The sequence below is a fragment of the Micromys minutus genome (genome assembly GCF_963924665.1).
Source record: "Micromys minutus genome assembly, chromosome: 1".
NCBI lineage: Eukaryota > Metazoa > Chordata > Mammalia > Rodentia > Muridae > Micromys > Micromys minutus.
Genome location: NC_137969.1, coordinates 196188701 through 196213651, shown reverse-complemented (window position 1 = coordinate 196213651; position 24951 = coordinate 196188701). Strand labels below are relative to the sequence as shown.

The 24951-nt window shown below is 40.8% G+C and overlaps 1 protein-coding gene across 2 annotated transcripts in view; it reads left to right on the top strand.

Annotated features, from left to right (window-relative positions):
• The first annotated feature begins 5133 nt into the window (after nt 1-5133).
• Nucleotides 5134-24951, top strand: part of PRKD1 (protein kinase D1) — a 275027-nt gene continuing 255209 nt past the window's right edge. For both annotated transcript variants that reach the window (XM_080918823.1, XM_080918822.1), the window contains exon 1: nt 5134-5443. In XM_080918823.1, the coding sequence (XP_080774949.1) occupies nt 5186-5443 (258 nt within the window). In that variant the 5' untranslated portion in view covers nt 5134-5185. The remainder of the gene's footprint in view (nt 5444-24951) is intronic.

The following is a 24951-nucleotide window of genomic DNA, read 5'->3' as shown; positions in this document are numbered from 1 at the left end:
TTTGGACAACTGCTTCCCACATTGCTTATAATCAACATATTCCCTACAAACTTGCCAATGAGCTCAATGAGCTAATACGATAGAGGCTTTTTTTTTTTTTTTTTTTTTTTTTTTTTTTTTTTTTACGTTGAAGTTCCTTCTTCCCAGTCTGGCTTGGTTAAGCGGAACCAGTACTCTTGGTTTTAGTACCCGATTTCTGTCTGACTATTATGTAATTGATGTTTTCATTTGTCTCATCTAGGGGTATTATTGTTCTGCTAAAACACCATGAGAAGGAAAGGTAAGGATGCTGTTCATCATGGAAATGAGTTAGAATAGGAACTGGAGGTAGGAGCTGCAGAAGCCTTGGAGGAGTGCTATTGGTTGGATTGTCTACATTTCCAATGTTATTCCCATTCCCAATTCCCCTCCATACACTCTATCCCATATCCCTCCCCCTGCTTCTATGAGGGTGTTCACCCATCTACCCCCTCCCTCCTCCCTGCCTGACACTCCTCTACACTGGGGCATCGAGCCTTGGCAGGACCAAGGGTTTCTCCTCCCATTAAAGGCCAATAAGGCCATCCCCTGCTACATGTGCAATTGGAGTCATGGGTCTACCCATGTGTACTCTTTGGATAGTGGTTTAGTCCCTGGGAGCTCTGGTTGGTTAGTACTGTTGTTCATATGGAGTTGCAAACTCCTTCAATTCTTTCTCTAACTCGTCCATTGGGGACCCTGCTCTCAATCCTGCGGTTGGTTGAGAGCATCCAACTCTGTATTTTCCAGGCTCTGGCAGAGCCTCTCAGGAGACAGCTATATCTGGCTCCTGTCAACATGTGCTTCTTGGCATCCACAATATTGTCTGGGTTGGTGACTGTATAAGGGATGGATGCCCTGGTGTCCACCATGACTTGGTCAGCTTGCTGGCTCAGCTTGCTTCAGCCAATGGATGGCAGTATCTACAATGGTCTGGTCTTACCCTCATCAATCACCAATTATGAAAATGCCTTACAGAATTGTGTACAGTCCAATCTAATGGAGGAATTTTATTGACTTCTCAGCTGACTCTAGCTTGTGTCAAGTTGAAATAAAGCCATACAGCACACCATTAGAAACTTGTTGGGTTTGTGCCCTTTGTGCCATTCTCTGTATGTAAGCTAGGCTGACAGAAAATTATCCGTGGGGGCTTGGGCTTCTGTTCCTGCAACATAGCTAAATGCACCAAGGTCGAGAAGTACAGCCCGCTATGGGGCCTCCCTCCGAAAAATGGTGAAGAAAAGTTGAAATCAGCCAGCATGCCAAGTACACATGCTCCTTCTGTGGCAAGACCAAGATGAAGAGAGAAGCCTTAGGTATCTGGCACTGTGGTTCCTGCATGAAAACAGTGGCTGGAAAGGCCTGGATCTGCAATAGCACCTCTGCAGTCACAGTGAAGTCTGCCATCAGAAGACTGAAGAAACTGAAAGACCAGTAGGAGCCCTATCATTTGAGACTTGTCTGGCCTGCAATAAATGGGTTAATTTACAGAAAAAAAAAGATAAAAAGAAAATTATATATGAACATTCTAAAGCAAGCAACAACAAATTGCTTATCCATCTATCTATACATTCATGCATCCATCTCTCCATCTTTATCCTTAAGCACAGAGCTTTTAGAGTTCAATAATATATAGAAAGTATATGCTATAATAATATCTGCTTCACATTACTGAGTTTCAAACTTTTATATGATTCCTCTGGTCCTCAGTGTCTTATGTTGCAAATGTTTAGACTAGAGTATATAACCCCTTTATCCACAGAACTGTAAGATTTTAAATTTTATTTTCTGTCTCTGGTACCCATCTTATTTGAACCAAGTTTATGGTTCTCCTGGCCTGACCTTTATTCAAATAAGTTTTTTTTTCAAACTGCTCTCTATTGTTGATCTTAAATTACTAGATAATTCCAAAATTACTGGGACATATAACCTGTTTGAAAAATACCTGCAAGTTTACCATAGTTCTACATACCCTGGTCACTGTTTTAGAGTAGAATGTTGATTAAAGCTTTGAACCTTCTTGGATGATGTCATTAGACATCACTAGAGTTACCTCAGCAACATTAGGCAAAATTCAAACTAGTAAGAGTTCATTTCAAAAGACACAGTGATTAATTTGAGTCATAACCTATTTCTTAAATACTCATTTTTCCCCCTAAGGGTAAATATCTAGAAAGGCTTGAAATCACTGATGCTCTTGCAAATCCTCTAAGACTTTGGAGCATCATTTTGTAGTCACAAGATAAATATATGTAGTTCCTTAGAATATATCTGTTCATTCCTTTGCCATTCAGCAAAAGTTAGTAGCAGTTGGCAGCCTTCCAGTCTTCACATGCCTACCATAACAATTTCCACACTCACTGGGTGTGGCACATGGCTGAATTCCCAGCTCTGGTGAGGAGGAAACAAGATCATAGCCCATTGAGGTCATCCTTGCCTGGAGAGTGAGACTCTGTCTTAACTCCAGCTCCTTAGGAAAGAAACTTGGATGTGAGTGTGTGTGTTGGGGGGGAAGGGAAGTGAGGAAGGGAGAAGTGGAGGAGGGGGAGGTGGGAGAGAGGGGAAGCAGGGGGAAGGGAAAATGGGGAGGGGAAGTGGGGGAGGTTCTGCTTGTTATAGAGCTCAAGTGACTAAGTTTTTTGTCTTTGTTTTGATTCCTTTATTTTTCTTCATTTAGTAATGGCATAGGTCCTTAAAAATAATTTCAATTTCTTGGGCCGTTTCTGTCTTTTGCTTCCTTTTCTACTATTTCTAGCTACCTACAAGAATTTTTCACATTATGGATACAGCATAAGGAGTTATTCACAGTTCTTTCTTCCAAAGTGGTTTACCCATGTTCCTATATATCTTGTAAAATTGACAACTATGTGAAGTTGTTTCGAGAAACCTTGTCTTGCTTTGATATGACCTCAAATGTAGTTTTGACCCATTTCTTTTCTTGACTAAGGGGCTCATAAATCCGGGTCTGGCTATTATCATTTGAATATTTAGTGTCATTTCAAACGTAAATGCTTCCAGAGTGAATCTTCTTTCTCCCCAACCTGCTTCTTTTCTGTCTTCTGTTTCAATTATCAGCAGCAGAGAATCACACATATTTCTCAAAAACCCTTGAAGTCTTTCCTGAAATGTCTATTGCCCCACACTGAGGAATGTGAATAAACAGCAAGGCCTTCAGTTCTGTCTCCACATTAAGAACTCCAGCCTTTCATTTCTCTGCACCTCCACCAGCAGCACAGTGATCCTGTAGAGGGAGAGAGGCCACAGCTAGGGTCCCTAACCTACTGTCCACCTTTATTTCTTTCTCTTATGATTTGCTTCCTGCATAAACAGCTAAAGAGTGGTCTTTTAAAACACATTAATCCACTCACTGGCTGGTTAAAAACCCTCCCAATGGTTCAGCGGTGCTTTGAGAATAAGCCAGAAACAACTTAGCACAGCTTTGAAGAACTGGTTTCTATCTGCCCTCCAGCCTCATTTCTTCTGTGCCTCCAGGACAGAAAGTGCAGTCAATCCTCTCTTGGGGTCTTTCTGTTCTACAGGACTTGAAGGTCACACCTAAGCTTGTCTTAAGACTAGTTCTTTCCATCTGCCAGGCCTTGGCTCAAATGGAAACACCTCAGGACAGATCTGTGCTCTTCATTAGCCACAGTATTTAGCCTCATGCTCTTGACCATGGTTACTGTTCGTCAACCACTGCGTTTTATCTACTGCCTTACTTTTATGTTTTCAATGTAATCCGTTATGGTGAGCATGTAATCTGCCTTCGTAAGTGCCAGCTAGTACCAGCAGGCTCTGGGCCTGCGATGCTCCTTTTGGTGCCCTGATAGCTAGAAAACACAGGCGTCTCCCACTCTTCTGTAAAACCAGTTGTTTTAAAGTACCCTGCAAACTTAGGAACAGCACCCCATCCTGTCTACCCAAACAGCAGTTTTGTGCCATCAATTCACAGAATTTTCTAGAACAGTGAATGACTGTATGTGGTTGGGAATTTCAAGATTCTATTACTGAATAATAGAACACAACTCTGTAGAGAACCAAATTTCAACGTTCTGGTCCAGAAGAGAACCGTTAATCAAGACTAGACAAAACAAAACAAAACAAAACAAGACAAGACAAAACGAACACACTGAAAATGAAAACATGCCAAATGGTTTGTGTGCTTGTGCATGTAAGCGGACACACTGGGAGAGCTCAAGTGAGAAGTAGAGCTGCCAAGATGGAGCCCCTTCAGAATTTACTTAAGATTTCCCAGAAGGCCTCTGGTGACTATCATTGCACCCTGTTAAAGCAAATAGGGCTCCTGTACATCTACACACTCAAAGAACCGATCCTGACAGGAAGGGCAGAAGTACAATCAGGGTCTAAGGTCTGTAAGAACCTCTTTTTGTCCAGCTACCAGTAGAATCAGATCAAAATTAGTGCTGTGGGTGTGGGGCTGGAATAGCTCCTAGAAAGCCAGGTTTAGAGTGACAGTTTTGAAGAGGCTGAAACACCCAAGTTCCAAATGCCGAACAAAGTAGAAAGCAAGAACCCTATTCAGACCTTGCTCTTGCCTGCCCTTAAGAAGGCAGTGGGTGGAGCAGGTGGGGTTGACGGAGACAGACAAGGTTTTAAAGATGTCAGCTGACTGGCCGCCTACCCTTTAAGAAACTCGAGGGCTTCCAGAGGGAGTGCCCCGTTAAGTGGGTTCAGCCGGGCTGCCATTCTCCGGGCTACTCCGGTGGGATCCCTTGGAAGGGGTGGCCAAGGACTGCCCTGGATGGGCGGGTCCGCGGCGCTAAGTGTCCGCCGAGTGGGCTGGGGCCGCTGCTGAGCACAGGGGGCGGCTCCCCGCTGGGCTCCCGTTCCCCTTGTCGGCTCCGCGGCGCCGCCCTCGCCCCGCCCCGCCGGCGCCGGCCGCGCGGACCCGCCGCGGTCCCCGGAGCGGAGCGCGCCGAGGAGGCAGTAGCTGGGCGCCTCCCACGCGCTGCCGCGTGCCCGCCCGCCCGCTCGCCCGCCGGCCCCGGCTCCGCTCGGCCATCTTCGCCGCTCCCGCCCGCGCCAGCCCCGGCCGCGCGCCCCGTCCCCGCGCGCGGACTTTCCCGGAAAGTTTGGTGGTTCTTCTCGGCCGCCGCAAGCAGCGGCGCCGCGCCCCACCTCCGCCAAACTTTGGGGCTCACTCCGCGCGATGAGCGCCCCTCCGTTGCTGCGACCGCCTAGCCCGCTGCTGCCCGCCGCGGCCGCCGTGGCCGCCGCCGCCGCCGCGCTGGTCCCGGGCTCCGGGCCGGCGCCCTTCCCGGCGCCGGGGGCCGCCCCGGCCGGGGGCATCTCGTTCCATCTGCAGATCGGCCTGAGCCGGGAGCCGGTGCTGCTCCTGCAGGACTCCTCTGGCGACTACAGCCTGGCGCACGTCCGGGAGATGGCTTGCTCCATCGTGGACCAGAAGGTAAGGTGCCCTGGGTCCGCCAAGTTTGCAGCTGGCCTCGCCCGCGCTGTACAGCCTGGCTGTGGCCGGGCTGCATGTCCTCACCCCAGGCACTGCTCTGCCTGCCGCGCTGTCCTCACGGGACTGACCTCCAGCCCTTCTTCGCTGGGACCTCTGCTTTCTCACCTCCTTTACCTATCTCCCTTCCTCCGGTGACAGTTTTCAAGGAATCTTGCACTTTTCTCCTTGCGCTCCATCTTATTCTTGAGGTTTCCTGGCTGTCCTGATTCTTTTCTCTGGCCAGAGCCTACCTGGTGCCAGATCCGCTTTCCAGCGCCAGAGTTCCCTTGGGACAGCCCTGCGCTTTTTCAGCACCACTCCCTTCAACTCCATCCTCTTCTTTCAGCTCTAATTGATGCTGAGGAGTTCTGGGTGTGACCTGGACGCCAGGGATTTCTCACCTGCCAATAGTGCTTTTAAGAAAGGGTGATTGATTAAGCCAGCTGTGAAAACAACTGAGCATTTGGTGCACACTACCCAAGTCCTGCCTGAATTTAAGTACCACCTTTGTTGGAGCTTAGAAACATTTTCCAACAATAAAACCTGAAATTTACAGCTTTTTTTTTTTTTTTGGCTCAAATTTTCATGCACTGATCTTGGGAGACTGGAGTAGTGATAGGGTCTGTGGGTCCAAGAACATCCAGTGCTGGCTTGGCTCTTAATGTTGAAGCTAAGGGACTCTGGATAGCGGTCATCAAAGACTTGTTGGAGAAAGGCCCATAAAGCTGGGCTAGGCCACCCATCATTGTTTCCAGTGTACTTTTGAATTTTGGTTATCTCCACAGCCATCCGGTAGGGGAGAAGGGCCCTTGAGCCACTTCTTCACTGTATGGACAGCCAAGGTTCTGGTGGAGGAGAGAGAGAGGAGGTTGCTAAAGGTGCTGAATTTCAACCCTGGAGGGTTGGCTGGCTACTTCTCACCTTTTAATGAACAGTCAAGAGCGGATTTTCTTAAACTGTTTGGAACAAAGTGCCCTACACTTTTTGAGCGGTGTGAATAGTGGTATTGGGCACAGAGACAGGTCTGGGGAGCTGCTCCTGGGAAGCACTCACTAATCCAGGATGCGAAATTTCTAGAGGCCAGATTCAAGCAACAGTGAGTGCCTTGAAGTTTTGTTAATTAAAGGGAGTGATGTTTTTCCTTATGTAACTGAACTCTTTGTAACTCCGTTGAAGTACTGAATCCAGTCCCCCTCTTCCTGGAGATGGTGGATGTGCAAGCATTCTAGGCTCTGACCGCCTCACTATATAGCTTTCAAATATTTCTGTTATGATATGGATTAATTAATTAAAAAGCACTAAAACACAGGCATTTACAGCACATGAAATGAAATTATTCAGAAAGCCCATTCGATTCCATAACAACTTAACAGGATATTCTAAAGAAGATGGTATAATGTTAGAATATTCCAAATGGTGGAGGTTTTGACCTGCTTAAACTCTATGTCTCTGTCTGTGTCCCCCCCCCCCCCCCCCCGTGTGTGTGTGTGTGTGTGTGTGTGTGTGTTCTTGAACTTGGGAATGAGGAATATGATTCAAGAGGTCTGGGTTTTGGATTTCAGTTGATTGAGGGGCTGCTGCCTGGGCCCTGTTACCAGTATCCAGGAGAAATGTAAGCAAGAGGACACACTGGGCGTAGCAGCCTAGAACTTCCTCAGCAGGAGCTGTAAGGAAGGTTCACTTCTGAGAAAAGTCTTGATTAGAAACTTACATTGTAAAAAACTCAGTAATCGTCTCAAAAGAGATAACCATACGGGCGTAACTGAGATCCACATTAGCTTTGTGGAGGGTGTTTTAGAATGGCAAAAATGTAATGGTGGAAAGAAAACTGGAGCGCAGTCAAGTGCTGTTTAGACCTGAGCCAAGACTTGGGGAGAGCTGGAGGAATGCTGGAAAGAGAAGGGCACCAGTCCTGCTGGTGCTGTCTAGGGGGAATCCTTTCTTTATCTTGATTATTTTGTAGCTTTTCACCTAGAGAAAAGTTTGAAAACTTTTCCTGGGATAGCCATAGCTTTAAAAAAAATTATGGGTATGGTAAGGTAAGAAAATTTGAAGTGTGAATTTTATAACATATTATAAGTAAAATATACTGTCATGGGTCTAGACAGTGTGCCTGCCTCTTCAGTTATTCTATCATCTATTAATCTAGATATCAATAACCTAGTATTGGCATCTATCATCTTCTTGTAAACCGTCAGTCACCTATCTGACATCCATCCCCCTGTGCGCCGTTTGTTATCTACTGTGGAATATGTTATTTTCCAGGACAGAATCCTTGATCTGTGTCAGCAGGAGTGGGTAGCTTGCTAGTGTGGAGGTAAGGAAGTGGGAGGTTTGTCCGTGCTCTCCTGCTTTCTCTTATGTGTCATGAAGACATCAGCTGTGAGGAAGAATGATGAGAGAGAGAGAGAGAGAGAGAGAGAGAGAGAGAGAGAGAGAGAGAGAGAGAGAGATACAGGCTTTTCAGCAGAAGGTTCTCTTTATTTTACTAGCCCTTCCTATTTATTGCTTCAGTATTAGGGGTGTTTATCTTGTCTGAGCCCCTGAATACTAACACGGATGCTTAACTTGTTGTAAGTATTCACGGACAATTCAGTTGATTTCATAAGTGTTATTCACGAGATCTTCACTGGGGGATGAGCACCTAAGGTAGACAGGGCTAAATAGGAGAGCTTCTGTGGCCCAGAAACTTTGCTTGAAGTTACTATTTAGTAGAACCTAACAATATAGTTTTCCCTTAATTTGTAGGTTTAGAAAATAATTCCATACTTGGTGAAATTAGATAGTAATTCAACAGAAATCTTTTCAAGGTATTATATGCTAACCATTTTGTGAGTTATAAGTAGTAAGTTTTTTAATCTGATAGTTTGCCAGTCTGAGATAATCACTTTCTTTGCATGGAAGAATTTATGAACACATTATATGTTATTAACTCTTTCCTTTTGGGAGATTGAACTAGGGGCTAACAGTACTTAGTTAATATTTTTACTTCACATGGGTGTAGCATTGTATGTTAGTTGTATATGAAGATGCGTTCTTTAATCAGTATGTGTGAGTTCTAGTTTTACTTTGACTTTCTTCCACCAGAGGAGTTTTGAATACATAGGATGAGAAGGCATTATTTTGAAGCAGTGAATAATATCTCAGGATGATGCAGTTTTCATGTGTAGCAGACTACATACTTATGTTGGGATGCATGCACACACAGGTGCACATGTGCACTTGAAACAGAGGGCATCGAGTGTGTGATGTGTGACTCAGTTATACAACTTTCTGTTCACTTAAGTTTTATGTTACTAAAAAGACAACCAAGGCTTCCTCTTGAGCATGCTCACTGAACAACACCATCTGCAAGACGCTTGACCTGAACTTTACTTTTAACTCTGAAATTAAAGAGTGAGCTTTTATTTTACAGTCACCAGAGTAGCAAGGCTAGGGCCTTGGTTTCATAGTTGCATTACCGTGCTTGTCATTGTTTTAGTTTCTTAATTGTATATTGTTTTCTTAACAGTTGCTGTGTCCCCTTTAACCCTTAGAGTTAATTTTAGCAACTCCACTTCTACAGGGATTGAAAGAGCTGGGAGTAATTAGCTAGTTGATCATCCCAGGGTGTGTAGGCAACAAAACCCTTTTAAACTAATGATTCTCTTTTGTGGATCTTTTATTGAAGTTTTAATTTTGAACATAATATATACTACTAATTTCTGATTTAATGACAACATGTAGACTTTGACATTTTTACTGGGTGATCGTAAAATAATGTTATAGAATGGATTTCCAGCTTAAACTTATTTTCAAGCATAGTAGCATGATTGGATCTCATTGGGTTTATGCGGTATATTGTGACATAAATGTTCTTTACAAGTTAAATATTCTTTATACAATTTTCTTTGGATCAGAAGATTTTGGGACCTTTAATTCTTCTGAATGTTGTAATATTTATAACATACATAAAGAGATATCTCTGGGATTAGACCCATCCTTGAACACAATTAATTCATACTTTATTAATACTTTAGGTATTTCATGAAATCATCCTGACTGGTAGTGGTCTGTAGGGACAGGTGTGGCATTTTTCTCTTGTGACATCAAGTTGGTACTCAAAAAAAAAGTTTCAGTTAGAAGATTTTGGATTAGGGATTCTCAGTTTATGTGCACACCACTGTGTAATGCATACACGTGCTTTTTGGAGCATTTGTGAAGGGCTGTTGTCTAGGTACAGATTTCAGGTACTGAAATATTCTTTCATACTTTATAATGTGGATGTTGAGACCCACAGTTTCATTATATTCTGTCTTATAACACAAAGCAGCCACTCTGCTGGCATCTCTGTATGACTTCCCTCAGGTGTAAACTGTCAGACATTTCACCAGACTAAGGTTCTTTGAAATTCTGATGTGGACAACAGCAAGCCTTATAGACCTGCAGTGGGAAGAGTCAGGCAGCACTTGCATTAATGTAGGCTCTTAGATTCCTGTAGTGTGGCTAGTGGTGGCTGCAGAGACAAGACTAGAAAAGTACTTGAGTTTAAAACTTCCCCTGAAACCCTGTAGCTAATGGCAGTTTGCTGTCCAGTTTTTGCTCAGTTTTATGTCAACTTCCCACAAGCTAGAGTCATTTAGGAAGAAGGACTTTCGATTGAAAAAAAAAATGCTTCCATAAGGTAGGGCTGTAGGCAAGCCTGTAGTGCATTTTCTTGATCAGTGATTAGGACTTGGCCTATTGTGTGAGCGGCCACCCCTGGGAAGGTGGTCCTGGGCTCTGTAAGAAAACAGGCTGAGCAATACAGAAGGAGCAAGCCAGTAAGCAGTATTCCTCCATGGGCTCTGCATCAGCTCCTGCCTCTAGGTTTCTGCCCTGCTTGAGTTCTTGTCCTAACTTTCTTGGATAATTTATGATGTGGAAATGTATGCTGAAACGAACCCTTTCTACCCAAGTCGCTTTTGGTCATAGCGAATCTAAGACACTGGTCTTACCAAACTAATGCTGTAACTGTTAAGGAAGATTCCAAATTTTATTTTGCCTGTCATTGTTACTTTCCCCCTAAGATTATTATGTATGAGATTTTATCATTAATGCATGATTTGATGAACTTATTGGATAATATAAGTGTGTGTCTATGAATATTCTGTCTTAAGCTCTCTAACATGACTTTGGATGTGAAGGTAATATTTAAAAAGTATTGAAATCACTGCCTGGTACAGTGATTCTATTGTCAATCATTGGAGGCTATAAACTGTTACCTTGCTACAGAAAGAAATATATAAGCAATGTTGCTTTGTTAATAAGAGTATGTCTTTGGGGTCCTTCTATATCATACATGTCTATCACAGGGCAGATATTAGAAGTTTCTGTGATTTGAATGAACTTGTCAAGACTTATTCTTTCAGAATATCTCAAAAATGAATGTATTCTTATTGCATATCCAACTCAAAACAAAACAAAACAAAACCAATGGGTTTGCAAGTGAACAGCAGGAAATTAGCAAGCTGAGCTCAGATTGCATTCGAGGTAGATAAGATGCAGTCCAGGTAGAGTTGATTGTGTGTGTGTGTGTGTGTTTAAGGTTTGTTTTAAATGTTTTGGGAATAGCAGTCACCTTGGTTCATGTTAGCAATAAGCCTAAGTAGAAGTAAAAGTGAAGTATGCTGTCAAGGTACTAACTTACCATTTAATTTTGCCAGCATTATTCTATAGTGGAGTTCTCAAAATGGGCTTTTACTGTCTTTAACCTTTTTCAGATGGTGCTGAATGTTGGCATGATATAAAATTAACGGGGGGGGGGGGGGTTGGTCTTTCTTCTACTAATCATAGGATGTGTAGACCAAGAAGATGATTGGCTCACAGACAAAATACTTTTCATCTATCAAAATATGTGAAAAATTTCCTAGAGATTATTTTCTGATATTGGCAAGCAAGTAGTTTTGTGTCATTAAAGCCTACTAATGAAATGACCACTTGGATTAACTTGACAACAGAAAACCCCACATCATGATGTTTCTTTCTTTACTGGTCTTACATAAAAAAACGAATAACTGAGTGTACATTAAATTTTCGGAGCATGCATAATTGCAGAGTATCATGTAATGTGAATAGATAGAAAGGTTAAAAATGATGTAAGTACATCATTGCTTCAGAAACAATTAAACCTGTGCAGATTTATAGTTTCCTGTTTTGAAGTTTCTCCTAAAGTTGCAAAAGGTTTTATTTGGTTGAAGCTGGACAGTTGACACAGCAGCTTAACAGTGTTGGCCAACACACAGCTGAGATTTTAAAATATGCAATCGTTTTGGAATTTGTTCAACTTATTTTGGTGAAAAAGGGAAAAAAGTACCCATTCCTGGTGCATTGGCATCTGTTCTGCGTAAAGCACTGACTGATGAGGCATTTGGTGAATTTACTGCTCATATTTAGGCACAATTTCAAGAATTTCCAAGCGTTGCTTGTTGTAATTGTCAGTGGCCACTTTTTCATGTATATCAAAAAAATGGTTGAAAAGAGTGAATGTGACAATGAAGGAGTTAGTGAAGAGTACGGATGTGCTTGACAAATTGCATTTCTGTTAACTCAAGACTCTGCAGACAAGTGTTTCTTTTTCATAAAATGGTAGTTGAGTTTTTCCTGAATTATTTTGGAAAAAAATGAGTTTCATATATATGTATACTCAATATACATATACATGCATATATGTATATCGCTCACTGGTTCCATTAATTGGAAGGATAATGACCATGTGAGTATTAAATCTTGAGACCAATGAAGCCTGCTTTAGTGTACAATTATCTTAAAGTTTATTTTGATCATTTTTCCTGAACCCACAGTTGCTGAGTTTAAAGGGTAACATGATTGCTAATTTGGATGATGTGAATATCTTACGATCATCTTGGACTTCTTCATTTTCTTTCTTTTGTACCACATGAATTCCACTTAGCGGTTGGCATCCATATAGGCTTTGTGAGACAGTATTGGCATTGTTCTTCACGAAGCCCTCAGACAATCAAAGCTGGGAAAAGGCAGGTGGGAAAGAGGCGTGAAGGGCAGGTAAAAAGATAGAAATAAACAGTGAATGTTAAATATCGAAGACCCGAGAAATGAAACACCTTGGAGTTGCCATTTTTCATTTACCATGTATTGTAGTCTCTGAGCAGTTGATGGCCAAGACCTAGGGTTCACTGATATTTTATGACATTTATAGTTGTGTGTGTGTGTGTGTGTGTGTGTGTGTGTATGGTGAGTGCTGATGTATGCCAGCCAGGATGTGTGCTTAGAGATTGTAGTACAACCTCTGTTGTGCATCTTCAAGAGACTTAAGTTTCTCATTATTCACCATTATGCACATCAAGCGAGTTGCCCATGAGCTTCTGGGGATTCTCCATAGGACTGAATTAAGCTAACTAGCATGTCTATGAACTCATGTAGTTAATACTTTTGGGTAATAAGAACACTTACCATCAATCCTCAGCAATCTCCATGTGTAACATAATTGATAATTATCTGCAGTTTCATTCTACCTTAGGTCATAATTTACTCATCCCGATCAGTGAAAACTTGTTCTCTTTGATTACTTTCTACGAATTCCCACACAACTTCAGTACTTGCTACCACTACTATTCTATCCTTGGCTTCTATGAGTTCAACCTTGTAGACCTCAGCATACAAACATGGAGATGTGGCTCTTGTTTTTTCGGTGGCTGACTCTTCTCACTTAGCTCATATCCTCCAGGTTCAGGCATATTGTTACAAGTTGTAAGTTTTCATTATAAGGATAAGTGGTATTCCCTGTACCCTCCCTCCTTCTCTCCCTCCCTCCCTCCCTCCTCCCTTCTCCTCTCCCTGCTTCTTTCCCCCTCCTTCTGTGAGAGACAGTTTCTTTTTTTACATTTTAGTTTTTGATTGTAGCTGTTTCAAGCAGGTCTGAGGTGCTATAATGTGAGTTTATACTTCCCTGATAATTAGATAGTAAACATATTTTTTTAATGTTCTCATGTGCCTACATTTTAATTTTTAAAGGCTTTAAATTTTTTTTTTTTTTTTTTTTTTTTTTGCTGGACTATGTGAATTCCTTCTGGGTTTGGATGTTAACCTTTTAGTGTCTAATTCTTTCTCATGGGAATGACCCACTAGATAGTTACCTCTTCTGAAGTTGTATCTCCACATAATCTGCAGCATTTTTGTACTATCCCTCAGGGTGTGTGTGTGTGTGTGTGTGTTTGTGTGTCACTGATAACCCATTATATACTTACCTCTGTTTATCAGCATGGAGCCATATAATCCAGCTCAATGTTTCTTTGTTCATTAGCAATACTTTTTATTGTTGATGTTGAAAATGGAGGGAGGAATTGCTTGCTGTTGTATTTGTAATACAGCAGACCAAGCTGTCAAATCCTGTGCAGCCATTTCTGTTTGTCTTGTCTCTTTGTAGTCCTTACTTAGCATTTAGCTTTTTGTTCCAAGCTTCAGGCTTCCTGTGTATAAAATGGGGCACAACCCCCCAAAGGCTATTAGCACTTGAAAAGTATGAGTGAGGTGTGTTTGTCCAGCCTCTGATGCTTACTGAGAACTTGGTCAAGCAATATATTATTTCTTTCTTTAAAAATTCCTATTAACTGTAAGAAGCACTCCAGTAGATGACCATGGTCTGGTTTAGAGCACTTATTTTTTGGGGGAGCAAGCGGCTATTGCTGTAAAGCTCCTGTTAGGTTATTTCTTTGGAGTGTGCCATACCTGGACAGTGGAAACTCACTTCAGAGAAAAATAATCATAGAAAAAAATAGATGATCAAGACTCAATTTAATGAAAAATGTTTTAATAGGCATCTGGGTAGATTTCTGTCATTTTCCCCCATAAGCAAACAATTATTACAGCAGTTAATATGCCTTCTAGTTAGAAATCACTCTGCACACTTAGAGGTTAATATTGGAGAAGCTCTTTATTATAACACATGCAGCCTAATGCCCAAAGAGGAGCCTGCTCTGAATAGAAGATTTTGCCAACTTATAAACACAGGATTTTGCATTCCACACACAGTCATCCTTGAATCTCTTCTGGGTCTGGATCCCAGGCCATACTCTGAACAAGTTAAACTAAGATGGAAGACTACAAATTTGGTGACGTGGATACGTGAAAAATTCATAGAGCAAAGTTATTGCCATAATTATTTTCTAAATTCACCAATGTTAGCCTTTCCAAAGTTTTGTCACACAGGTTCTTTGTGCCTCCTTGGCCAACTTATGCTTTCCTTGATATGAATGCAGGGGCCTTAATGATAGACCTAGTCTTAAGGGTGGTTGTGATTTTGTACTGCCCCCTTGAGCTATGTTCTTTGACATAGGGATGGACCTAATACCAGTTGTTTGTGTCCTTTAGTTATGGGTAGACTATTTGCTGGTCCATTGATGTGAGTAAACATTAGCAGAAACTTTCCTAGCCACCCCAGCGCTTGTTTTCCTCCAGCAAAGTTCTTCTTTGTGTAACTTAGTATTTCCTTGTAGCTGGACTTTTGGCTAGTTTATCAGGTTCTTTTTTTTCTATCTTACTTCCAATTGTATTCCACCCTTGCAAACCCCCAGCTCCTGGTAGGAGAGGAGAAAGGGGGCATTGATCTTGCTAGCCTACTTCCTGCTGATTAGAGGTGTTCAGTTCCTTGGGGCAAGGGTATCTCATTTCTTCTGCCCTGGCTCCTTGTGCATGACCACTTGACAAACTCCAATCACAGTAACCAGCCATCCAGTCAGCTCCTTCTATCGGGGCTCTAGCATTTATATATTCTCTGAAGAGTCCCAGAATTCCAGATGCGAACTCTCTTCAGCTGGCCAAAGCACAACCCTGCCAGAGCAGGAGACGAATCACAGTCAGCTGCTGTGGGGAATATGAAACAGCCCCATGTTCCACACCTGGGATTAGAACAAAACCACCTCGCATAACATCCTGTGTTTTCAAAGAAAACAAGGTTCTCACTGTTTTTCCTAATCAAGTTTATTGGTAAATCCTTTATCACATCAGCTTTGCCACTTTAAATTTCTCCTGCGTTCTTGTGACATGAACCAGACATGGTGACACACAAGCCTGTAGTCTCCTTCAGGAGGTGGAGGCTGGAGGATCAGAATTTTAAACTCATTTTCAGCTGCATATAGATTCCATATTCTGTCTGTGCTAGAGACCCTGTTTGAAAAAAACAGATCAGGAGCAACAACAGATCAGAATGTAATCTACTCTGAATGTAATCAAAGCCACGTTTGTGGTGCTGTAAAAATGCATATTCATACAGCAAATAAATAACCAATTTTTCAAGATAAAAATATACATAACATTAAATTAGTTTGCTTTCTATATTTTTAAATGATTCATGTTGGTCTTAATGTAACACGTTTTTAAAATATTTACTTTTTATGTATGTAAGTGCATGCCCTAGTGTGTGTATCTGTACTACAAATATACAGGGGTCCACAGAGGTCAGAAGAAAATCCCGTGTAACTTATAGAGAGTTGTAAACATCTAGGTGGATGCTGGGAACTGAACCTGAACTACTTTCAACCACTGAGCAATCCCTACAACCTGTAATAATTATTTTTTTGCTAAAAATTTATTCAATCACTTTCTTGTTGGTATATATTTCAGACTTTCTCACTAATTAATATTTTCAATTAATCATTTTTTAAAAAAGTTTTATCCATTAGTTAAACTGTCAGGTTTGGAGATACCAGAAGTTAAAGCCCTTTTCTAAGTAATTTAATCAGTCATATTAATGGTATAATAATGGGGCTGAATTTGAACTCTTTGTCTCAAATGGAGGATCAAAACCAGATAGACAAGTTCTATTTCTAAAATAAGTTAAGTTTGGGAGATTTGAAATGGTTGAATGAGGTAATCCACCACAGCTTAAATGTTTATTGAAGAAAATGTTTCTCAGTATCTTTTATCAATTAAATGCACTCCCTTTTTAAAATTATAAAAATTATTGGCAATAGTAGGCTGGAGGAAGTTAAGAACATTTGCTTCTGTTGGGAGGACCCATGTTTTGTTTCCAGTACCCACAATGGGGGACTTAATATGGCCTGCAACTCCAACTCTAAGGAGGATCTGACATATTTGGCCCCTGAGAGCATCTAACTTGTTCACTTACATGGAGAACCATCCTCCCACCCCCCGAAAAAAATAGAATAAATATTTGGCCTGGATACATGGTTCCGAGTTAATGAGCACTTCCTACTCTTTCAGAGGATCCAAGATTGCTCTAAAGCACCTGCATTAAATTACTCATAACTACCCCTTAGCTCCAGATCTAGGGAAACTCTTCTTGCTCTTGGGTACACATACGGCATGCATCCACACAGGCAAATATGCATATAACCATAAAAAGCCTTCATGTCATAGTAAGGACTGGCATGGAAAAAAAAAAAACAGTCCTACTTGTTCGATAATGGCACCAATATCATGGGAGAAACCACCTTCTTGAATGGAGGCAAAGTTCAGATAATAAGAGCTTGAGGGATGCTCAGCCCTGAAGGTCCTGTATCTCTCTAAAGTCTCAGGCATCACTGCAGAAGAGCGGCTAGAAAAGCTGTAAGAGTCCGCAGTGGTAGATGACTACAAGGAATCATCCTTTTCTGGATACAACAGAGTAGCTGCAAATATGAATGGATTTCAGTTTCAACAGTATACACCAGACTTGTGCAGACCCAAGCCAGACCAAGTTCGGTAAAGAGAGAGGAGCTGGGCACAGAATTTCATCCCATGCCTTGTAGTCATTGGCAATTGTTAACATCTAGGAGAGGGAAAGACAGTTTTCTCCAGTAAGGTAGTCTTGGTAAGTCCATCACTGTCCAGCAAAAGAGCACATACTCAAGACTACTTGTGAAGCAAATTGGCTTTGAGGGTTTTAAAAACAAGAAGATTAAAAAAAATGAGTTTGTAGGAGGGAGTAGGAGGTAACAAAAACTAAAATAAGTAAATAAATAAAATGAAAAAAAAAAAAACCTAAAACCAAAAAACAACAGTCTTAGACCCGAGCATGTGAACCCTGGAGGGTAGAACCAAGAGTTCTTATTGTCACTAAAACTGACTGTATCCTTCTCAGAGCTAAAGGATTGTGCAACCATGCTTGAGAGAGAGAGAGAGAGAGATGGCCTTTCATGGTTCTGGAACAGTCAGCACAAGAGGCTTGTAGGAACTTGGATGTGCCCAAGTGACTGCCATCAAAAGCAGAGTATTGGGGTAAGACAGGAGACTCCTCAGTTTACAGCTAGGAAAGAGCTGTCTGTTCTTACCAGTTCCCACAAATTTTGAGAGACAAAGGTGATTTTGGTGCTTAGCAGCCTAGAAAGGATTCTTTAGCATTCCTGCTATAGCTCAACTCACAACTTGGATGCCCGGAAGAGTTCTTCTCATGATAGGTTATTTGACTTAGAATTTTAGTATTGTCATCGGACGAGGTGAGACGATCACTTGACCGTGAACAGTAGTAGGCGTGAAACCATCGCCAAAAGTAGGAATAACCTGGTGTACCTCAGTCTCTAACACATTTTTAGTGTGTGTGGATATGTTTGAGCATCTCCTCATGCACATGTGTGTGCTGACCAGAAACTACCCTCTGGCGTCATTCCTCATGCACCACCTATCTTGCTTTTGTTTTACATTAATTTGTTTCTTAATTTATTTATTCTTCCCTCCCCACCTGTGTGCTTGAGTAGGTGATCCTGGCTTTCCGATAAACTCTTGGGATCTGCCTGTCTCCACCTCCCCAGCACTGGGATCACAAGCCTACTCCACAGTATCTGACTGATGCTCTCCTCGGTTAAGCTTTGATGATAATGTTTACCGAGTGATGGTTAACCGACCTGAGCCCACTGCACTTAGGAAAGCAAGGCTCTTAGAGTGATCTCAATAGTAGTGGCAGTGGTCAGGGGAGCAGAGTGCCTGAAAAGATTAAGTAATGGAGAAATGGCAAGTACTTAGGGAGGTCTAGGAAGTGTCCTTTTGCAATTTGCCCAGTGTCCCTTGTGTGAGCTCTGAGCAACCCTGATGGCTGCCTGGGAGGGACTGAGGAAGAGCTGTCTCTAGAGCATTGGGTCATAGTTGATCATGTTCCAGGGCTGCCACTGGAAAATTCCATGGAGTGGCTGAGGACCTTGAGCTGGCAGTTTCTCTCATAGTATAATGGTCAGCTTAGGGGAGCCTCTAGGAATGAACCTGCCTTTTGTCTGTGCCAGGCCGGAGCTCAGCTCCTGGATGTTTGTCATTTCCAGTTCTCAGAGCAGACCTCTCTTCTGGTCATTTATCTCCATTTCACCAGAAGGCCAGGAGGCTAAAGCATTTACCTAAAATTGCACAGCTACTTGTTCTTTCTGACCTCTAATACTCACATGCTGGAATAACATAGCTTTGTGCAGGGGTTATGGAATTAATTATCAGTACTTTAGCCTTAATAGTGTACCATAACAATGTATGTTAGTTTCCATATTTTCAGTCCCGGAAGCCTCTCTTATTTGGAATTCATGTCCATGTTAATGGTCACCCAGAATCCTAGTGACTTTGAAGGCAAACCCTACAAGATTTATGAGTGGGAAACACCTCCATTCTACACGTTTGGGAGTAATATTTGATGTTAACAGCATTAGAAATAGATTCTGTTTGGGGTATTAGGGTTTAAGAGAGATGGTTGTCCGGTTTACAGGTCCTTTTCAACTCTGAGATGTCCTGTGATTTATGATACACATAGTTGTCAAGAGTGCATTTGTTTTTAGGTGACATACATATGTATATATGTAAGCACACATACAGTAGAACTGATTTGGAGTTTGCTGTCTTTTCAAAGAGACAATCACAGCAAGGAAACAACATTGCAGGATTGTTAATCCTCATCCTCATCAACATTGTCAGATGGTTATTGACGTGAAGACATGTTGTATGTGATAATTAAGTGGCTGGATCAGAGCTCTTCCTTTCAGTGATACAGGAGTGATTGGAGTAGGATTAGAGTCAGCCCATGTACTTCTCAGTGTGGTTCAAGGCTAATGGAAGGGAAGCTTCTGGGCTGCCAGAGTGAATCAGTGAACTGAGTTGTTCCTGAATGGTGCCCTGATTCTGAATGCATTTTAAGTAGGTAATGGAGGGTTCTTAAGGAAAGTGCCTCGTAGAAGGTGTATCGCAGTTCCCCTTATGCTAAGGCCTTGCAAGTGTCTATTCTGCACCTTCTACATAAACTTATTCTGGGCAGTGCGTGATCTGTCACAAACCAAGTAGGAAACGTCCTTCCATCAATAGTTTTCATTGTTCTCAGTGTGAATTGCCTTGTATTCCTTTCAATGTGTAAAGGCTAAGCAATACTTCTTTTGTAGCCTGAACGTACCCTCCTCAGGCTTTCCAGAGGTCTAGCTACATTATAGGGAGACGTGATTAGACCTAAAGGACATCCAGAGTTTAAATGGGTTCGGTTCTGAGCATTCTTGCCCCAATGACAGGGCGAAACAATAGTGCAGGGACTATCACTACTTTCACATTTGCTTGTCCGTGTGTGGGTACGTGTGGCATCGGCTGCAGACTGTGGATGTCAGAGGAGTCAGATTCCTCGGGTCTAGAACCACAGGTAGTTGTGAAGTTTCTGATATGGATACTGGGGACTGAGCTTTGGTCCTCTCATAGGACAGGGGGAATACTTAGATATGGAGACATATCTTCATCCTGGGTTTGGGACTTTGAAAGTTTTAGTACAATGGATAAATTGCATGGAAAATTCTGAACTGTACTAGACTAGACTTTCTAGATGCCGACGAGTAAGCCTTGTATTCATATCTCCCATCCATAAGAGTGGGTATACTGAGTTAAATAGGGTAATATTTTCTCCTTCATATTCATGGTGGGTTCTGTTTATTTCTGTTGTCATAGGTTCTTTTAATTTATACTTTTTGCTATTAAAAATATATACCTTTTGAAGTAAAAACGTGGGAATTGAAGGCAAAACTCTGTTCACATGAGGCTGTTTTCCTCAAAAAAAAAAAAATCTTTCTACACTTAAAACTTGCAGAATTTACTTAACTGAGAGAATTAGATTATTATAAAGATTCATTTTATAGACCATTTTTAGAATAATCTTAAAAAACAAATACATATTAAAATGTACATATTTCTCTTTTTTTAAAAAAGAATTCTGCCTTTTAGAAGAATTATTTCCAATTATGTGTATGTGTTTGTCTATAAGTATGTGCAGGCAAGTGCAGGTGCCCACAGAGTCCAGAGAAATTGGATTCCCCAGGAACCAGAATTACAGACCACATGAGCCATCTGACATAATTGCTGGGAATTTAACTCAGGAATTTAACTCTGGAAGGGGAGTGCATGCTTTTATCTACTGAGCCATCTCTTTGGTCTAGAATATTGTCTTTGACACAAGTTTATGGATTACTTAATTTATAATTCATATCATTAACTACTTGATAGGAATCTTATCTTGAAGGCAAATAAAACCAAAATACTGCCACATGTATACATTTTTGTGTCAAATATCAAATAATATATATATATTCTTCACTAGATAAAATAGGACAAGGTCCGAGAAGAGGAAAAACGTCTCAGAAATACACTGAATTGTTTAGAAAAATCACTTTTTATTTGAAAAAAAGTATTGGAAATCCTGTTCTTTATATATTTACAGGCACAGCCTGGAGAAAGGAACAGGGACTCTTGGGTATTGCTGCACACTTAGTTTCTGTTGACTAGTGCACTGTTGAAGTATTATTAGCAGTTGTGGGTTCAGAAGTCATGCTATGAAATGTGGCTCTTGACAAAAAGGCAAGTGCATCTTGTGCCACTGTTGCACTGGTGAGCATCTCCTGAGAGGCGGGCCATCAACCGGGCTCATGGGTTTTACAGCTGCATTGGATTGATTACCTTTTCTTCCAAGCATGCACACTGCCTTTCTATCACTATGAAAGCTGGACAGTAGGGAAGAAGCTTCCAGATCAACTATAGCTCGATGTCTGCATGTTCTATGATTAAAATGTATGGTTTCTTCATGATACTTATCTTATCGATAGTCTTTATATGTATGCGGTAATGCATTTTTCTACTCCCACACATATCTTTAATGAACTTCTTTTGATATTATGTTTGCATCCTTAGGACTAATTAGGATTTTATTTCCGTATGAAGGTTCCTTGCACTTTTCTTTTTGAAAAGCAGGAACACGAGGACATTTCCTTTGCTTTTGTCTTTTGTATATAAATAAAGGACAGCTGATAGTAGGGTGGTAAGGCATGCATTCAAGAGCCAGGCTTTTTTGTTAGGTGGATAGCCTATAAAAAATCTCCAGCAAACTCATTCATATTCACAGTAGAAATAACAAATGCTAAATACAGTGTTTCATTCAGAATTTTAAATGAGAACAGATCTGACTCACTTTATATCATAATTCACATTAATTATTTTAAAGTTTAAATATATATATATATATATATATATATATATATATATATATATATATATATATATATATATACAATATAAACACACATACACACACAAATGGGCATAAAATGTTTCATACGCTCTAGAAAAATAATTGTTTTGGTCTTATCTAATTTTATTCTTATCCATTTCACAATAGTACTTTGTTTTTATTAATTCTTAGGTTTCCGGAGATAGAAGTATAAATGCTATCTTTGACATGTTCATCTTTGCCTGGAAACAATTCCTCGACCTATTAAATAGTGCATGGATGTCTTTGATAGTCTGAAGTGTTCTGACTTTGAAAACTTTGATTTGTGCCCAGAGGTTCATGGTCTCTATTGGCTGAGTTAATTAGGAGTGAATGAACAGTGAGGACAAAGGGTCTTTGTGAGCGTCGAAAGATGCTTTGTTCACAAGGTAGTAATTTCCCACATTGCTTTCTAAATATGCCCCTGGAAGCAGAATTGTGTGCTCAGGGCACACTTCTGTAAATTGAAGCTTGATATATTGAGGCTGAGCAGTTCTCATTTCTACCTTGGATCCCTGATTATTCTTTCAAGAGCTGTTTAGTGAAGAGAACTGATAGTGGTTCAGGGAGAGGAGAAGCACTGGGGGGAGTAAGTGTTGGTCTATTTCTGCAGGTAATAAACAACAACCTCAAGGGTTTTAGTCTCCTTTGGATTAACGGGCCCAGAGTTTAAAGTCAGGAGTACAAGGCCTTCCTTCCTGAGCACAGTTTATGGTATGGCCCCAATAAATATTTGTTGAATTGAATGAGTCTTTGCACCAGTAATCCATTATGTTTATTAATGGAGCCCTAGTTAAAATACTATAAAAGACACTTCAGTGTATTGCTTGTCAAATCTCAGCCTAAATTTAAAGAATGAACAAATCTTACACAGGAAGTATGGTGGCAGGAGAGCCTGGGATGTAGAGGAAAAAATTTGGGAAGAAAAAACCTCCAATAATAAACGCAAGCAATGTTTTCTCGTTCCAGTCACCTGTAAGTTTGAGACTTTCAGTGGGCTATGGTGAAACAGGAAAGAGTGACCTCCTGGGCAGAGGTTTTAATATAGTCAGTAGTCAAAAAGTTGGTAGCTTTGATTTGAGTCAGTTGGATTGGTCTAACAATATTTAACTTTCCTACCAATTATTCAACTTCAGTTACTTTAATACATGCTTTTACACACTTATGTTGATTGTATTTCTTGGTAAGTTTAAAGTTTATTTAAAATTAGTTATTCAACAATTATTTAAAATCAATATTTAAAATTCATTTAAATCTATGCCTTCAAGCCTCTCTGCTGATATCATAGACACTTGCTGAGGATGTGTGTGAGTCCCTCTCTGCTTGAATGTGTGTCTCATGTCTAAGATACAGAAGCTTTCTCCAGTTCTCTGTTTTCATTGACTTCAGTTCTTTACAGCACAGATTTTCACCTCACTGTCTTCCTGTCCCTTGTTTACTAAGTCACATATCTGGAAGCCTCTTGGGCATTCTTCAGTCCTCAGACACTCAGGAGGTGACCCTCTCCATTCATAAATGCTGCTAATTGGCGATCTTTTTTTTTTTTTTTAATTTCCTGGAACTCTGTTGCTTGCTAATATAATATAATATAGTATACAGTTCTTGATGAGGACTGGTCTTTCTCAAGTGCAAACAGTGTGCTTGGGTGCGCGGCTGTGTGCTGCGAGCTTGAAGTGAGTTTCTTCTAGAGGACTTCCTTGGGAGGGTATATCCAGCCCTTATTGCCTTAGCAGGGTTATATTCCTACCCAGGCTTGACTCGTGGGCAGAGGAAAGCTAGCATGCAGCTTTGCTGTGAGATTATTCTAGAACTCTTCTGCTTTTCCTCATTGCAAGATATTCACTTCTGTTTCCTGGCAATAGTATTTTAAGAAGTAAAAATGTTAAAAAAAAGTATTATCTCAGTTTGAATTCTTTACAAGGGAACCTGTGTTCTAACTAGTCAATGGTTATACTAAGTCTGAAAAAGATGTCTGTTAACTAGACATAGTCATAGTACATCTTTTGATAAAAAATGTTGATGCCATTTTCCTAATTTTTGTTTTATGTATTTGTATGGATCTGTATAGCATATGTATCTCTCTGTCTGTCTGTCATCTGTCTGTCTATCTGTCTATTTATCCAATAAACACAGTACACACAGAACTAATGCCATGTTAAACCACACTTGAACATGTAGTATAGTCTTACGTTTCTCTCCTGAGGGTTTGTCTTATTTCCCAAAGAGTATGTTCTGTTACTGTGTGTGATGTCTGTCTCACTTTGTCTTCAGCACCACACACCTCAGTAATCATTTAGGAAGCACCATCAGTCACCTGGTAGATCCAGAGTTCAGTTAAGGAATGTAGAAAAGTGACTGTGTGGTCGCTTTTTGTTAATTTATCAGCTTTTGGTTTAAACTCCTTAGTAAGTAAAAATCTAAGTGTGAGTATTTTCGGTGAATGACCTTACGTACGGAGTCCCCAGAAGTGAGCAACCCTTATTTTACCATCTCTTTAGCGAGAAATAATGGCAGAAAACTTCCTGGTTTTGTTAATCTCCCATTGGATCCTTGGATAAGAATTCATCGGGAACCATGCCATTTGAATTCAGCATATAACCTCCTGAGGGGACCATTGGCATATTATCAGCAGCAATTACTTCTGAAAGCTCAAAATAACAGTAGCAGTTAGTATTAATTATAGTCAATTATATTGATTATTATTCTTAATATAGCTAACATCAGATATTAACTTATCAAATGGCATTTGAAAGTTTCTACCTAGATATTTAATACATTTAATTTGCAAAACAATTTAAGAGCTAGATACCTACTTCTTCTCTTGGTTTATAAGTAAGGAAACTGAGCATAGAGGATTGCCCAAAATTTAAAAAACAGAATAGAGACTTGAATTTAGGTACCTGTATAGAAATGTATTTTTAAAAGCATCTATCTGTCTGTCTGTCTGCCTGCCTGTCTGTCTGTCTATAATCTATAATTCTTTAACATTTTTAATTGA